This window comes from Talaromyces atroroseus (assembly GCF_001907595.1).
Source record: "Talaromyces atroroseus strain IBT 11181 chromosome Unknown scaffold_7, whole genome shotgun sequence".
Classification (NCBI taxonomy): Eukaryota; Fungi; Ascomycota; class Eurotiomycetes; order Eurotiales; family Trichocomaceae; genus Talaromyces; species Talaromyces atroroseus.
This window is the reverse complement of record NW_017971439.1, coordinates 239,733-256,230: the sequence shown is the minus strand read 5'-3', so window position 1 is coordinate 256,230 and position 16,498 is coordinate 239,733. Positions and strand designations below refer to the sequence as shown.

The 16,498-nt window shown below is 48.5% G+C and overlaps 9 protein-coding genes across 9 annotated transcripts, besides 1 other annotated feature; 5 read left to right on the top strand and 4 right to left on the bottom strand.

Moving 5' to 3' along the window:
• Positions 1–427: 427 nt before the first annotated feature.
• UA08_05552 (hypothetical protein) lies at positions 428–1,585 on the top strand (the record flags this gene model as incomplete). Its single annotated transcript, XM_020268351.1, has 2 exons — positions 428–524; positions 654–1,585. The coding sequence occupies 2 exons, from the start codon at positions 428–430 to the stop codon at positions 1,583–1,585; spliced, it is 1,029 nt and encodes a 342-aa protein (XP_020118899.1).
• Positions 1,586–3,259: 1,674 nt separating this feature from the next.
• On the top strand, positions 3,260–4,325 carry UA08_05551 (hypothetical protein; the record flags this gene model as incomplete). Its single annotated transcript, XM_020268350.1, has 4 exons — positions 3,260–3,301; positions 3,363–3,739; positions 3,808–3,863; positions 3,934–4,325. 4 exons carry the CDS (start codon positions 3,260–3,262, stop codon positions 4,323–4,325), a joined length of 867 nt encoding a protein of 288 aa, XP_020118900.1.
• A 484-nt stretch (positions 4,326–4,809) lies between these two features.
• UA08_05550 (hypothetical protein) lies at positions 4,810–5,584 on the top strand (the record flags this gene model as incomplete). The annotated part of the gene is made up of 3 exons (XM_020268349.1): positions 4,810–4,853; positions 4,939–5,302; positions 5,366–5,584. 3 exons carry the CDS (start codon positions 4,810–4,812, stop codon positions 5,582–5,584), a joined length of 627 nt encoding a protein of 208 aa, XP_020118893.1.
• A 238-nt stretch (positions 5,585–5,822) lies between these two features.
• Positions 5,823–6,646, bottom strand: UA08_05549 (hypothetical protein; the record flags this gene model as incomplete). The annotated part of the gene is made up of 3 exons (XM_020268348.1): positions 5,823–6,237; positions 6,327–6,438; positions 6,505–6,646. The coding sequence occupies 3 exons, from the start codon at positions 6,644–6,646 to the stop codon at positions 5,823–5,825; spliced, it is 669 nt and encodes a 222-aa protein (XP_020118894.1).
• A 287-nt stretch (positions 6,647–6,933) lies between these two features.
• Positions 6,934–9,095, bottom strand: UA08_05548 (putative ATP-dependent RNA helicase DHX35; the record flags this gene model as incomplete). Its single annotated transcript, XM_020268347.1, has 3 exons — positions 6,934–7,065; positions 7,141–8,799; positions 8,871–9,095. The coding sequence occupies 3 exons, from the start codon at positions 9,093–9,095 to the stop codon at positions 6,934–6,936; spliced, it is 2,016 nt and encodes a 671-aa protein (XP_020118895.1).
• A 370-nt stretch (positions 9,096–9,465) lies between these two features.
• Positions 9,466–10,233, top strand: UA08_05547 (putative hydroxyacylglutathione hydrolase; the record flags this gene model as incomplete). The annotated part of the gene is made up of 2 exons (XM_020268346.1): positions 9,466–9,775; positions 9,848–10,233. 2 exons carry the CDS (start codon positions 9,466–9,468, stop codon positions 10,231–10,233), a joined length of 696 nt encoding a protein of 231 aa, XP_020118896.1.
• A 213-nt stretch (positions 10,234–10,446) lies between these two features.
• UA08_05546 (hypothetical protein) lies at positions 10,447–12,009 on the bottom strand (the record flags this gene model as incomplete). The annotated part of the gene is made up of 1 exon (XM_020268344.1): positions 10,447–12,009. One exon carries the CDS (start codon positions 12,007–12,009, stop codon positions 10,447–10,449), a length of 1,563 nt encoding a protein of 520 aa, XP_020119145.1.
• Positions 12,010–12,897: 888 nt separating this feature from the next.
• Positions 12,898–14,839, bottom strand: UA08_05545 (hypothetical protein; the record flags this gene model as incomplete). The annotated part of the gene is made up of 7 exons (XM_020268343.1): positions 12,898–13,017; positions 13,063–13,342; positions 13,413–13,782; positions 13,891–14,010; positions 14,085–14,372; positions 14,429–14,614; positions 14,674–14,839. 7 exons carry the CDS (start codon positions 14,837–14,839, stop codon positions 12,898–12,900), a joined length of 1,530 nt encoding a protein of 509 aa, XP_020119144.1.
• A 292-nt stretch (positions 14,840–15,131) lies between these two features.
• UA08_05544 (hypothetical protein) lies at positions 15,132–16,217 on the top strand (the record flags this gene model as incomplete). The annotated part of the gene is made up of 1 exon (XM_020268342.1): positions 15,132–16,217. One exon carries the CDS (start codon positions 15,132–15,134, stop codon positions 16,215–16,217), a length of 1,086 nt encoding a protein of 361 aa, XP_020119139.1.
• A 27-nt stretch (positions 16,218–16,244) lies between these two features.
• Positions 16,245–16,341: a repeat region (Identified by RepeatMasker using a combination of RepBase library and repeat library created with RepeatScout).
• The last annotated feature ends 157 nt before the right edge of the window (positions 16,342–16,498 follow it).

Below are 16,498 nucleotides of genomic sequence, written 5' to 3'. Positions count from 1 at the left end.
ATGCATGCGGTTACTGAGTCGAGTAATTTTGTATTTCAATGTTGTTTCTGTTGTCGCGGAGTTATCACTTTTTTTTTTTGTTATCGACGGATTAACTAAGCCGCCGGGCCGCGCTGATTGGTCGGTGTAGACATCGCCCAAACAAGTTGCTCCTACTTGGAAGTTGAACCTCAAGATTCGACTGTCCTTTCAGTCGCACGGATCTTAAAGGCAGGCCATGTTCCTACGCCGGAAAGGAAGTCCAAAGCAAGTGTGTCTTGGGCGGGAATAATCCACCTAACCTCGGTTATGGGCCGTGATCGGCGTTGATGACTGGACCAAGCCTACCACGCCTCATCAAGTTGATCAAGTACCATCCTCATAGCTACCCAGGTAGCGAGAACAACTCCGTTGTCAAACAGCCTAGGCGAACAGATTAGGTACTGCCATGTCTGGTGTCAAGTTCTCCGAAGCTACAAAGGTCGAGAGATTGGATTCTCATGCATACAGAATCGATCTCTCTGAAAGCTTCTGCACTGGCGCAGGTACTTTTGACTCATATTTCTTTATCTCAACTTATCTATGGAAGAAATGCATTCTGCCGGCTTGGTGGAAGCTCCAATCAAGTCTTTAAATGAATATTCAGCTGTTCTAACCCAAATCCAACTACATAGTCCCTAATGGCGGCTACACAGCCTCATGCATGCTCGCCGCTGCGAGCATGCATCTCTCCTCGCGCGGCCAGTGTGACACACTCACTGCACATTTCGAGTATCTGAACCGAACTAAGATTGGGCCCGCTGTTGTCGTAATTGAGGATATGAAGCTGGGCCGACAACTGACTACACTCCACCTTACACTCTGGCAAGATGGACTTATCTCACAAGCGCCATGGGTTGACACCTCTGTTTCACGCCGCAGGGTACTTGCATACACGACTAACGCTAATCTGCGTACTTTTACTGGTATCTCACTGCCCACAGGATACGAAGTAACCCCGGCAGCCGCATTGCCTTCTCCGCCAGATTTCGAGGCTCTGAAGAACAATGGCGCCGATGACCATTGGGAGAAGTCAAAGTCTCCTGAGTCACTATCTGAGCATCTGGCCTCCATATATACCTGGAACCTCTACGTACCTCGCGGGGGCCCCCTCAGCCCTGGGGTGCTAGACATGTGGATCTGCATGGCGAATGGGGAGCACATCACACAAACTGCGTTGACATATGTAGTGGATTCATTCCCATATAATCTGCACATTTTCCTAGCTACGCCTGCACTGCTCGAACTTTTGAATGCGCCGCCGGAACGGGCAGCTGATCCTCAGGTACAGGAGGTCCGACAAAGAAATCAGCAGCGCTCAGTATTGTGGTCTCCAACGGTAGTGCTGAACTTGGAGGCGAAGATGGCTCTCCCAGAGAATGGTGTTGAATGGTTAGCAGTGCGGGTAACGTCAAAGCAAATTAGGAATGGCACGCTTGATCTAGAGGTGCTTGTGAGAGATGTGGATGGGGGGTTAGTCGCACTGAGTAATCAGGTAGCGATGCTTGTGAGCATGGACAGGAACACCGGGGGCAACAAGGGAGATACGACAAAGGCATCGCTCTGAGAAAACAAGCCAGCCTTGCTACTATAATGGACTCCTTCGATGGGGTTACTAGAGGACAATTGATTAGTCCCTGCCATGCTGCTCCAGCTATCTATCTATACGTCAAACGAAACTCTTGCCAAAACCGAACGCCGTGGGTTCCAGAGCGCCTAGTTATATTCCGAGTCTGCTGATCAGGCACGTACGTAGCTAGTATGAGGGGGAAATGTACGCCAAACGCCTGCATGAACACAGCATCTCCAGGTCCGTTAGGTGTGCTGATGCAACCATCCAACCATTAGCCGTTGGGTTAACCCCAGTCCATGTATTCAAAATGCCTGGAGCTCCCAGCGCTCAAACAAATCACCTATGTACATCAAGTATACGGTTATAAGACACGCCACAGGCTTACTTAGCCTGGGCGGCTAGACGTCAATAGGCATGTTGACGAGACCGCGGGAAAACGGTTTTAGGGACTGCATTCTCGGGTTGAGCTCACGACGAACCCTGAATCTATAGTTCAGAAAGACCCAGTTCAGATTGCATGGTTCACGGCGCAACGCACACATCGACTCATGGAAATAAGAACACGAGTTGACTTGGAATAGAGCGTCTAGTATAGTCTCATACGTATGCTGGCCAGAAAGAAGAGGGGTGCGATCTAGGATCTGGGGTGACCGAACACTGCAGAAAGTCGTGACATTCATATGCTACCCTAACTGCATAACGGTGCAGCAGCAATTGTTTCCAGAATTGGCAACTCGAATATTTTCATCGAATCAGCGACTCGCTTACGCTGCAGCCACCCGAGCAGATTTGCCGTCCCGTTAGTTATGCGCGTCACTGTGTCTGGATTATTATGCTGGTAAGACTTAAATGCAACCTTGTACCATGTCTCTTCTCGGCGACTATCCTCTCGTTATGCATGGGTTCATCCCCTAACGAGGCATACTGGGGGCGGAAACTGGCCGCCTCTCATTTGCGAGAAGAGCGCAGAGCCAATCATGCAGTTGATAGCCTGCCAGGGTATTTCTGACCCTAGCAATCGCCGGACGCACTCTACGAAAACTACCTAGGGAGCTAGATGACCTTGCAGATAGCTGAGACTGCTAATTGGGGCGTGGGTTGAACAACGCAGTGCGCTCGCTCCCAGAGATCCTCAGGGCGCGCCCCCCCCCGTCCCTCATTCTTCAACTACATACATACATATGTGTTGACCATCGTCGCCGTCATAGCAACCCCCGCAAAAAGGGCAAAATGAATGGAAAACTGTTGCTTTAACACGGCCTCCAATGTACAGGCAGAAAAGAGGCCAGAATTCCACGGCTTTCATGCTTGCTCTTCCGCTAGTAATAACTGATACACAGACCCGCCGGTAGCAGCAGGGCCAGAAAGCAGCAAAGATGGCGTTCGAGATATACAAAAACTCCACGGAAATGGGCCAGTTTATGATACTGGTCATATTCTCGCCGCTTAGTATCGTATTGCTAGTGCTGCGCTTTAGGGCTGTTCGACGCAGCACGCGCAATATCAGTGCCGAGGACTGGCTGGCAGTACTGGCATTGCTTTTCCTCCTGTTGTGCAACATTGCCGCTATAATAGGCAAGTGCCGTATTCTGTGGTACGAACATGGGCTATTGCTGACGTTTTTATTGTATAGCCGTTAGTATCATCAATGGACGTGAATTGGACGTCATGGTTGAGGAGAGCATGGCCGACTATGCACATATGCGTAGGGTAAGATACGTCATGGCCGTCAAGACTTGTCGATTCAATAGATACTGACTCCGGAACACAGTGCGATATTTCGGCTCTTTACTTCTACTATGCGCACTCGCTCTTTGTCAAGCTTAGCGTCCTGGTCTTCTACCGTCGGGTCTTTGGAGTCAGTCGCCTGAACAAGTTCTGGATCTACGTGATTGGAGGCGCTCAAACGGCGCTGTTCGTAGGGTTTTGCATCTTCCAGGGCTTTCAATGCATACCACTCGCCAAATACTTCAATATAACCGTTCCGGGCCATTGCACGGACGAGTGGTTGATAGTACTCACCTTTGAGTGTCCTAACTCATTGCTCGATTACGCTGTGGTGATTCTGGCTATTTTTATTATCCAGCCTCTCCATTTATCGCCAACCGTGAAATGGAAGCTCAGATTCCTCTTCGGTCTGGGGTTCCTGTGGGTTATCATCCTATCCTGTCCTTGACCAAAAGTTATGTTTACTGACTATGACTTTTTACTTCTAGTACTGGGACATTAGGGTTTATCAAAATAGCCATCACTTACTCTAAGAGCAAGCTATGTCAGTCTAGTCCAGTCCTGCCTTCAATACTATTGTTGTATGCCAGTGCTAACAATATCTCCCCTATCAGACCCCTTAAACATGGTCTCCTTATGGACCAGCGTGCAGATGTTCGTCTCCCTGCTCTGCTGCTGCCTGCCCATGTATAACGTCTTTCTCCCGGGCCTCGTCGCATTCTGGAGTAGACTCAGCTCACGAATGGTGAGCTACGCCACCTTTGGACGAGTATCCCGGTTTAATTCAGGATCAAAATCGTCCACAGACTCGAGTAGGCGCAGCGGATACGGCAATCAGGGTCAGGACTGGGTGCATCTGGGCGACGACAATAGCAGCAAGGGTTTTGCTTGGGCTGAGGCTGCGCCCTTTGCGGAGGCACATGCCCTAGGCGAGCTTGCTCCTCATGGCCGTGCAAATCCGGAAGCATCGGGTATACATGTGCATCGGCAGTTTGATGTGGCTTAGTAGGATGGGATTGTTTTTGTTTGCATGGAGTTTGATGGGATGTGGATATAGCATAAAGGGCTCTTCGCATATATACCTCTAGTATGCATTTCTTTTGAAGGAATAAAAGATATTCGACTTCTTTATTTCAACGATACTTACTTTCATCATTTTATACATGATAATATTTATTTTTGTCTTTCGACTGGCTAGTAATTCTCTCTTGCTTACTCATCCTGCCTAGTCAACTGCCGCCTATCACGCACGGCCTATCTTCATCTCGACACACGACAGCAGGGACAACCTTGGAAGAGCACTTGGCGACAATCTAAGCATGGCAACTTGAAACAGCATGCTTCTAACACTTTTTTCATATATATATCCGTCTATTTCCTTTTCATCTTCGAAGCCTGTCCTGCAACAAAGCTGTTGAACGCGCTGTCCTAACAGCTCCGACGTCATTGCCGCGCCGAAGGTGTTCACCGAACAGGAGAATGCTGCAAACATGGGAAATACAAATAGCTCTCATAAGATTTCTTCTCAGGATAGGTTTGTTTTTCTTCTTTGCTTACAACGTAATACATAATGAAAGACGGACGAGTCCTCCTTAGCTAACCACCCAACCCTTCAACAGAGCAATCCTAGACCTCAAGAACCAACGCGACAAACTACACCAGTACCAAAAACGAATCATAGTCCTCACCGACCGCGAAACGGCGATCGCGAAAGAATGCCTAGCACGTAATGACAGGAAGCGCGCTCTTCTAGCGCTCCGTCGCAAGAAATACCAGGAAACACTATTGGCCAAGACGGATGCGCAGTTGGCGCAACTAGAGCAACTGACGTCCCAAGTCGAGTTTGCGTTGGTGCAAAAGGATATTCTTTTTGGGTTGCAGCAGGGCACTCAGGTGCTGCAGGCTATTAATAAGGAGATGGGTGGCTTGGCTGCTGTGGAGAAGTTGATGGGCGAGACGGAGGATGCTAGGGCGTATCAGGAGGTAGGTGGACCGTCCTTTTGACTTTTGCCATGATACCGTACTAATTGGGTAAAAAAAAAAAAGGAAATAAGCCAAATGCTCGCTGGGCAAATGTCCAACCAAGACGAAGACGAGGTCGAGGACGAATTGGAAGCCCTACAAAGAGAAGCAGAGGGCGTCGTCGAACTGCCCAAGGTTCCCACAGCCGATCTTCCCGCCGTCACAGAGGAAGAAAAGGAACAAAAAGCAAAAGCTAGAGCAAAGGCAAGGGAACAGGAACGAACCGCCATGCTGGCTGCTTAAGTACGTTCTGATCGATCACGCTTTTAACGAAACTCAATAATAAGATTGCAGTGCCTGATCTTGACGCTCAAATATGGATTGCATAGACTATTTGAAACAAAAGCTGGAACTGGAACTGGAACCGTCCGGCTTCGACATCCCTGCATCCGAGTTGTTCATTACAAACGCATCATGTAGACGTAGAAAATGATATCAATGACTGCCATCGCTGTGAACAGTGCATACAAACCTCATAAAACTATTGTCCTGGCATAATTCTTCCTCCAATTCCATGTACGCCCTGAATAGCGACATGATCACTTGGATTCGCAGCTGCCTCGTACATCACGCTCACAGGCTCACGGTTCAAAGCCATGAACTGTCCCTTGAACCCCAAATACCCGATTTTAGTGATCTCTTCATCGCCCCAATTGTCCTCGAAAAACAGAGTAATCGATGTAGTGGCGTTCCACGAAGCGCGACTGAGGGGTAGCTCGAAGACGTCAGTTCCCGGAACAGGCTGAGGTACTTCGATCGTTTGGGTGGGCTTGAGGTCTGATGCCATGGAGAAGTCGATATCGTTTCGGTTTTTGAAGAGTTTGAGTGTCTTGGGCGCAGATGGGGTTGGCGCTGTGTAGATTAGGAGCGAATGTAGTTTGACCTGCCCGGCAAATCTTTTGCGTTTGTTAGTCTCAGAACCGAAATTATGACGTCCCATATCATGACTAAATGAGCTAAATGGTTCCATAGAAGAAATACATACGGAATGTGCATCAGGAGTTGTTCGTCGGCATCGCTCTCGAGCTCAGGCTGCTCACTCAACCTTTCAGTCCACGGCTTTTGAAGAATAGCGGCGCCGGCGCGGGAGACAGATTCTGCAGAAATAACACTCTTAGTCAATGACCACTCATTCAAAAACAAAGTCGCTGACACAAACGCACCGTTCAGAGTAGACACCATCTCAAACTGGATCTGCGAGTACAAGAGTGATTGCAGAGCTGGAGTGATGTCATCGGAATGGTCGTGGCCTTCGTCGTGACAGTGACCTCCAGGGCCATGATCGTGGTGGTGATGGCCTGACATTGTGGTGCGCAAGCTGTTGAGGTTTGTTGGTTATATGAAGGTCATGGTGGATGAAGAAAGAAGGAGTGCTTTGGCAGGAACGTGCCTGGCAACAAACAGAAAGAAGCTTTCGAGCATCTTTTTTGGATGCCCCAGGCCCGCGTTTCCCCACGTGGCACGTGCTTTGTCCTTATCCTTATCTTATCGGCTACTATGGAAGTTGGATAGCAAATCACCTTCACTAGTTTAACTATTCAAAAGTTTGAATTGTCTAACAAAAACATCAAGGGACGTGTTTGATGTGTCCACTAGCTCATCCGATAGTATTCCGGGGCATACTGAACGAGCCAGCTCTTCTCGATCTTCGTTACATCGCGAATGAAGGTCTTCTCGCCAGTCTCCAAAATTTCATGAAAAATAACCCAATCAGCTTTGCGATTCTACGCGTGAAGAGACCAATGTTAGCAAGATATTTAGTAGTAAGATATATTTCGTGGGACACAAGACAAACGTACAAACATTAATGAGCTCGGATGAGCATGTAAAGTGAGACCACCGCTCACAGTCTTGAAGCTACCATCAGGTTGCATCTTGGCGGCATGCGCAAAGTACCCCGTTGTAAGACACCGACGTATTTGCTCTGGCTTATGAGTATCTGCGGAGGTAGAACTAGTTGGTGGCTTCGTGTCGACCTCCAATCCAAAGCGCTCGAGATACCGCTTCAGTTGAGCACGGATACTTACGGCGCGAGTCAACGACTTGTAATTCAAGAGGTTGTCCCTGCACCACTTGGAGTCCTTTCTGCCCTTCGTGATGAACGCCTGGTATACATTCAGATATGTCATGTGATCGCCCTCTTCAACTGCAAACTTCCTACGCGCGCTCTCTGCTTCGTCTTTACCGCCGTCATGCTGAACCCATAAAGAGCCCTGCAAGCTCAACATAGCTGCAATAGAGAGTATTTCGCTGAGACACTGAAAGCTGGGAGCGCTAAGCAGGACTTTGGCCAACATCGGCTCAACCCCGAGTTCAGCCATACGAAATCCCATGGGTTTCGTGAGCTTTGCATAGTCATCCACAGCTCCGAGAGAGTATAAAAGCTCTAGCGCACGAGTCATCAGCTCGGACGGCGGGGCTGAAAGGAAGTCAAAACGGACGACATTATCGATGCCTAGAGCTTTCAGCTGCATGACAACCGGTGCGAGATTCGAGCGTTGAATCTCTGGTATACCCATCTCAGGCAACGTCTCGTAAGATTGTTGGGTGTATAGCCGAAAGCATTTCCCGGGTTTTGTTCTACCCGCTCTTCCCGCGCGCTGTGTAGCTGAAGCTTTGGATATCGGTGTCGCGGTCAAGGTCTCGATGCCAGTCTTAGGATTATAGGCGCGAAGTTTAACGAAGCCACAGTCAATCACATAAACGATGCCGTCTATCGTAACTGAGGCCTCTGCGATATTTGTCGACACTATAGCTTTCCGAGTATTTTCCGGTGTAGGCTCAAAGATATACATCTGCTGTTCGGTAGTCAAGCCAGAAAAAAGTGGCAGGGGAAGAAGAGACTTTGCCTTTGGATGAAGCATTGCAGCCCGCTCCGAGATCATTTGGACTGCTTGTTCTATTTCTTCGCGCCCAGTTAGGAAAACCAGTATGTCACCGTCATCCTCTTGAGAATGAATATCAAAGACTGTCTTTATGGCCCTTTCAACATAATTCTCTGCAGGGCTATCCAGGAAAAGAATGTCGACAGGATACATTCGGCCTTCGAGACTGATAATGCGGCCGACGTCTCCCCCGGGCTCAGTACCTTGCTCTTCAGCTGACACCTTATCGTCACCGGAGAAGAACTGCAAGAACTGCTCGGCCTGCAGAGTTGCACTGCTGATGATAATTCGTAATTCAGGGCGTCTTTTCATAATCTTCTTCAGGATTCCAAGCAGAATGTCCGTACTGATCGAGCGCTCGTGAGCTTCGTCAACCATAATCACTGAGTAACGGGAGAGCAACGGGTCAACAAGAGCTTCTCGAAGCAGCAGCCCATCTGTAAGGAACTTGACGCGCGTGGCAGCAGATGTGACATCCTCAAATCTAATAGAGTAGCCTACTTCTTCCCCTAGTTTGCAACGCATCTCCTCGGCCACTCTATGAGCAACAGTCGTGGCTGCCACTCGGCGAGGCTATCCATAGAGCTTCGGTCAGTGTTGCTTTGGATCTAAACAAAAGGGAGATAAGGCGATCTTTCACGTACCTGAGTAACCCCGATGATTTTCCCATCGGCAGTCCATCCTGCCTGGTCTAGGTATTGGGGCAACTGCGTGGTCTTACCGCTTCCTGTCTGGCCAACAACTATCGTGACAGGAAAAGTCTCGATGAGATACAGTAAGTTGTCTCTATACCGCGCAATTGGCAGAAGAGAGGCCGGCTTATACAAGGAAGGGATAAAAGCCGAAGACAAACCGAGCTCATCGGCCATTGGACCAAGATTTTGGAGAATCACGACTCCCTGATCGGCCTATTTTGACAGCTTATTAAAGACACCATATGGCCATCTTGGGGCGAGTCGAGTCCACTATCCCATAGTCAACATTTGTCGAGCTGGAAAATATTGACAGAAGTTAGTCGCTTGCAAGCCACAGAGAGCAGTCTTGGCTCTCAGAATTATGTGTGGCTGACGCGGACTGTGGCTGGAGCTGTAGTTAACTACATTCTTTAACGGGATGATGTAATGCTTGCTTGCTGCTGTTTGTTGCCCCCCCTGGAAAAGTCATCCCAGCTCAACAGCAATGAACTTCCTACGCCCATTCAGATCAAGGTGTTTCTACCGACAAACACAAACACGCAACATGCATGTCCAGACGATACCGATGTGGACGGGAAAGAGCAACAATTACGCGTACCTGGTGACCGACGAGCCCACGAAGGAGTCGGTTATTATCGATCCGGCGAATCCAGAAGAAGTGACTCCTGTCCTGAAATCCAAACTGGCTGCTGGAGAGATAAAGCTGAATGCAATTGTCAATACACATCACCATTGGGACCATGCTGGCGGCAATGATGAGACTCTGAAGGTGTTCCCTCACCTGCAGGTAATCGGCGGCAAAGATTGCAAACATGTCACAAAAACACCAGCTCATGGTGAGACATGGAAGATAGGTGAGCGTATCAATGTAAAAGCGCTCCATACTCCGTGCCATACGCAGGACAGTATATGCTATTTCATGGAAGACGGCGCGCAGCGTGCTGTCTTCACTGGCGATACACTTTTCATTGGAGGGTGCGGACGCTTTTTCGAGGGCACTGCAGCTCAGATGCATAAAGCTCTTAATGTGACGCTTGCGTCTTTGCCAGATGATACCAAAGTCTACAGTGGCCACGAATATACCAAGTCCAATGTGAAATTCCTCCTTGCTGTATCGAACTCGGCGGCCATCAAGAGACTTCATGATTTTACAAAGAATAATCAGCAGACACAAGGGGTTTTCACTATCGGAGATGAAAAGGCCCATAATGTCTTCATGAGACTCAGCGACCCCGAGGTCTTGAAAGCAACAGGCAAGAAGGATCCTGTGGAGGTCATGACTGCTTTAAGAGAGATGAAGAACGCAATGTAATCGATAAAGCTAGATATTATTTGGGCAGTGGAATCTCCTCGTCAATGTTGATGAGCTCGATTCTTGAAACAATAAATATAGAGTCTACGAATATGAAATCATACCAACTTTTTAACTTCAAGGCTCTTCTTGTCATCTTAGTGCCGGTCTTGCCTGAAAGGAACATCAAGTATAATACTTGGGTTTGTACTGATATTAGAAGTGATGCCACTTTCAAGCACGAACATTCAAGCCCATCGAAATCTGTTTATCTCTGATCGAATTCATAATCACATCGACATCCTTCTCCGTTTTGTGCCAGTTATTCTCAATGACTTCCTTACTCTGCATACTGCGTGGCTCGAAGATTGCCTCAAATGGGAAGGGCGAGGAGACGAATCCCGAAGTCATATCCATGTCATTGACTTCCTTGGTTTTGCCATCCTTGTCGACAGCGTGGCGTATATTAAACCCCCAGAGGATGCGTGCAATGAGTAAGAAAAGCGAGTTTTTGGCAATATGTCTACCAGTGCAAATGCGACGCCCATATCCAAAAAAGTTTGCAAACCGATCTTTCCCATCCTCTGGCTTCTCCAGCCATCGTTCAGGAAGGAATTCAAGCGGCCGATCAAACGTGTTCTCATCGAGGGCCATGGCCCAGAAAAGGCCAATTATTGTAGCACCCTTTGGAATACGATAGCCCAAATACTCGTCTTCTTCTAGTGTGGCATGCGGAACACCTCCTGGGGCAATGGAACGCCATCGGAGACTCTCCTTTACCACTGCAACAACATAAGGAAGGTTTGGCTCGTCCTCTAGGGTAGGAAGTCGGTCCGGTCCAACAACTGCATCCAGTTCTTTCTGGGCCTTTGTGACGAACTCTGGATATGAAAGAGCGGCTAGGGTGAACATACGCATCTGCACGGAGGTAGTGTCAAGGCCGGCATCAGCCAAAATGCCCAGATTATAAGCCAATTCAATGTCTGACATCTGAGCCGCCTCTTTGGATTTGAAGAACTCCTTAGTCCAGTTCCAACCCTTGTTAGCAAGTGCAGTCTGCATGTTGCCCACATGCAGTGCCCTCTCAATCTGGTAGAACTTTTCGGCTGTCTTTTTCCACGGGGCCAATCTGGATGGCAAGTGGTTAAGGAACGGAAGCGCATCTACAATCCACGTGCCTACGCGGCCTGCATATGCAAAGTTTTCCTGTACCTGGTGTGCATGCTTCAGCATCGGCTCGGTGCCGGTATGTAAGCGGATTCCGTATGCGAGACTATAAACCACACTTGCTGCATAGCGTTCATACACCATTTGGAAGTTATTCGTGGACAAGAAATCAAACAACAGTTGCTTGCTTTCTAAATCCTGCAATGGATAGTAAGTCTTCGATGCACGAGGGCTAAGCACCGGCGCATCAAGACGCTGATGGAGCTTGTACCGTTCATCATAGCGGCGGAGGAGCAGGTGCATGCCTTTCGTCAGGTTTTCGCCGGCCATAACCATGCGTGGCCGGTCACTATAGATATGTCCCCGTTTCTCCAAAAGCTCTCGGGCAATAGAGGCATCTCCTATGAAAACAACTGTATTGCCGCCGAATTGGGCGCTGATGATTGGTCCATACTGCTGGATCCATCTCCGGTAGGTCACCCAAGGAACATCGGTAGGCGCTTGGTGGAGGTTTCCAATGAGTGGAAGACGAGGGGGGCCTGGAGGAAGACTCCTATCCCGTATGCGTTCATATAGGATCCTGAGAAGCACGAGGCCGACAATTGACCACAGAACTATAGTGGCCGGCATGGTATATGTGACAAATCAAAGACGTTGAAATAAGTTAGTTGAAGAAAAAGAAAAGAAAAAGGAAACCAAAAGAGAAGAAAACCGCATTCAGAGGTTTTTTAGTCAGGGACATAACTACGCGAAATTAAAATCAGCGGTCAAGCTACACTACTGGAAACATTTTCATACGATAGTTAGTGTGTTTGGGTAGGAAATGTCGAGCCTTTGGTAATTCTAGCTATGCACGGGAATTATGTGCGACTTGATATACTGTACATATAGTGGTCTGAACTCTTCTTGGCTATCTCTAGCCCTCTTTCTTCTATCTAGTTTGACTTCTCAGGGGCTCTCACTGGATAACTTTGAAGTGGTATTCTGTTGAGTGTCGTCCAGCTCTGGGATTCTAGTCGAGATATTTCAGGAAAACTAATGATGGATAATTTAATATAACTAGTGACGCCCGCATACTCCGACCGACTAAAGTACTACATGTATTATTGATGTTACCGTATATTTGCGGTATCGTGATGTATTTCGGTTCGGTCAGCCACGAGACCTGCCGTGTGGCTGTGCAATGTATTGTAATATATACATTGGTTAGTCGTACCCGTCATGAAACCTTTAAACCCTAAAATACGGTTATCCGTATACATATAATTTACACTTTATGCCCGCGATTCTTTACTCTGGGGTTGGCATCCCATCAACTACCAAACTGAGGGATGAAAGAGTGTCGCAATGACCGGCGTTCCAATTCGTGACACGGGCTTGTGGCTACAGTACTTAGGTAAACGAATCTTATCTGGCTTGACGCTCATCTCATCATCACACAAGGTCAATATTAGTGGTTCACTTTGTGAGAGAGAGTTCTCTCCCCGTGTCTAGCGATCAGATCAATATATCTTATATCTATGATTTGTCTTTCAGAATCACATGTGAGTTCTCTTCATTCATGACCATTTCTGCCTCGACTCCATCGATAGGCAACTGAAACTCTGCCTCTTCCTCGTCCACCTTGAAGGGTTTGATCTGGAACAGAAGCCAATATACAACCCCAGAGACAACAAAACTCACCAGCCAACTCAAGGAGTACAGATAAGAGGCACCTTTGGGAATCCCAGTTTGCCCACACACCGCCGCTAGGCCGGGCATATTTGGCACTATCCCACAGATGAAGGCGATAAAAGCCCGCAGGTTGAATCCCGCAGTAAAGTAATGCGTTCCCTGCATCTCGTATAACGAACGGATCCTAATGCTTCGACGGCGGCAGATCCAAAAGTCCGCGATAATTACGCCAGCGATCGCACCAAGGAAGAGTGAGTAGCCGCCCAGAAATGCCGAGAAGGAGGCCGCCCTGTATGCATGATATATCAGTGGCAAGTCGTCGAATCGACGCCGGGTTGAAGCGGAGGGGAAAAGCTTACGAATGCTGTATGTACCATGGCATTGACAGAATGCTCAGTAATGCACATATATAGGCCCCGCGTCTCGTGTCGATGTATTTCGGGAACCACAGTGAGATATCGTTCGAGAACGAGACACTGTTTGCCGAAATATTCGTCCCCATTGCGGCAAAAGCCCAGCAGAATGCAGCGAAGAATTGGGCCGCTCTGTTATTCCAAAGGAGCGCCACCTGGAGTGGATTCCAGGTTAATTGTCCGTAGATCACCTCCGAAGCACTCGAGACCGTTGCGCCTAATAGTCCACATAACGAAACGAGGATGATCAGACCGACGGCCTGAGTCCAGAAGACTTCACGGGGTCTTCGTGCGTATCGAGTGAAATCGGGCATGTCTGCATCGCATTAGACATCTCAACCAGCATTATATACGGGTATTATAGAAAAAGGAAAGAAAAAAAAAAAAAAAAAAAAAAAAAAAAAAAAAAGAGAAAAGAGCATACTCAATGCCAGGGTTGCTTTCGGACCGATTGCGCTTGTCAGGCATTGTAGAAAGACAACCGCCACTGGAGTTCCATCCTTGATATGACTTGGCTTCGAGAATACGGGACCAAATCCGTGGGCTGACATACATGATCAGCAATTCATATAACTAGTTACTAAGTAGTTACTGTCTTCTGCCTTCAGATTTACTTACCCGCGGCAAGGGCCCAGCTGAAGAGCACAATTCCAAATACCGGCATGACTATGGTCTTCACCAGGAAGAAATACCGTAGAGTGGAAACATTGAGATACAGCAGGGGAAGCTGAGCGATAATAGCGAGGAAGAAGCACAGAAGCTCCGACGATGTCACGGGTGAACTCTGCGGCAGATGATTTGGAAGATTCTTGAAGGATGGCCAGATGGCTTGGATCATCACTGATATACATTCGCCTGCTTGATACGACTGTGTACCGAACCAGATCACCGCGACTATGCCACGCACTGCGAAATAATCAGAAGAAAAAATTTCTTTCTTTCTTTGACCGTGAAGAACCCACCGAAGACTGCAAAATAACTTCCTCTCATTCCAAAACTCATGCGGGTGAATACGGGAAAGTTGATTCCATGGATGGCACCAACATACGCGTCTAACATGGCCGGAATGCATACTAGCACATGTCCGATAACCATGGCTCCCAGTGCCATCGGTGGACTGAGACCCTTCGTTACAGCAGAGGAGGTTACTGCATTGAGTTAGCTGTGAGTCGTTTCATATATTTTCATTTCGAGGCCATTCAGTCACCTTGGTACATGCTAATGCTGAACGCCTCGGCGATCCAGAAGCCGAGAAGAGACGGCCATGTCCATGTTCGTTTGGGGGAGCCCCGGGGTATAGGTTCGAGGTCTTTGTTGGACAGCGCCAGCGAGGAATCACCTTGACTAACTTGCAGTCGAGTTCGAAGTCCCATGTTTGTTGTTGCAAAATCGAAGAGCATGTACACTTTCTCTGTGCAACGCTTCCAGGGACCACGAGCTTTAACTTGTTAAAAGCAAAAGCCCTTACTAACCCCTATCGGCCATAGATAGATCTAGTTTTGAGGTTGGAGTGGGAACCAGAAAGATAAGACTCCGTTGGTTGGGGTGAATTCAACTGATAACCTGTTTCAACCCCGAATTTGGGTCGTATACTTAGTCCATTATAATCTACCAGCGGTATCGTCGGCCTGTGCAGAAACTCTTCCTCCAAAACCACGCGCAAACATGGCTTCCACGACTTCATCGCCCAGGTTGGTGACCGTTGCGGCCTGCCAGCTTGGCCCCGTTCATCTTGCAGATTCCCGGCAAGATGTGTTGAAGCGCATGCTGTCGCTTTTGGAACAGGCCGCGCAGCAAGGAGCAAAGCTTGCTGTCTTCCCAGAGCTTGCTTTCACCACGTTCTTCCCCCGATATCTTCTCGAGGAGACAGACTTGGACCAGTATTTTGACGTCGAAGATCCAAGCAAGGGGGGAATAGAGCAATCTCCAAACGTCAAGCCTCTTTTTGACCGTGCAAGTGCACTGGGTATAGATGTGTATGTGGGCTACGCGGAACGTAGCATTCAGAAGGATGGAACCCATATCGACTACAACTCCAGTGTTTACTACTCGGCGAACGCAAATAAAATCGTCGGGAAATACCGCAAAGTCCATCTTCCCGGCACCGTGGAGCCTCGTACCGAGCCCGGCGCCGTTCAGCAGTTAGAGAAGCGTTATTTCCGCCCGGGAGATCTTGGGTTTCCGGCGTTCAGAGCCCCCGGACTCGTCGAGGGCGCACTGAAGAGGTCGAGCGGCCAGTATACCGCGACACAATCAGCGGGCAAGGGCGATCCGATCATTGGAATGCTCATCTGCAATGACCGGCGTTGGGCCGAGGCGTGGCGCGTGTACGGCCTCCAAGGAATGGAGATTTTATGCTGTGGATATAATACCACCGCATTCCCGACAACTGCCAGTGGCCACCAGCTCGATCACCTCACTCCCGAAGCCGCGGAGGAGATGGTCATGCTGCATCATAAACTTTCATGCCAGGGAAACAGCTATATGAATGCCTGTTTCAGCATCAACGTGGCAAAGACGGGCGCTGAAGATGGGAATCCGTTGGTGGGTGGAACGATCATTGTGCATCCGCTGGGGCACATTATCAAGGAAGCCCAAACGAAGGAGGACGAATTGGTTCTGGCAACAATTGACCTGGCAGACTGCCACCGGCCTAAGAGCACTGTTTTTGCCTTTGAGAAGCATCGTCGACCTGAACACTACCACCCTATTCTGGATCGTACGGGGGTCATTGAGCCAGACTTGCTATGATCAATCAACATGTATTATTCCATTGAGAGCGAAATATAAGGCATTATCTACACATCAAATGAGCATTCCCAGAAGCTCCCTTAAGGGGTCCCTTTTTTTGGTGGCTTCCTAGTTAATATTCCGTTGTTATCCTTACATATCCTTACATTGAACCGTAAACTCTAGATGAACTGCACGAAAAGTCCCCTTCCGGTAGCCTTCGACCACAGCCCTCCTAGGACTAGAAGAATACGCAGTTCTCTTGCTTCAATTTTTTTTTTTTTCACCTCAAGATTTACGAG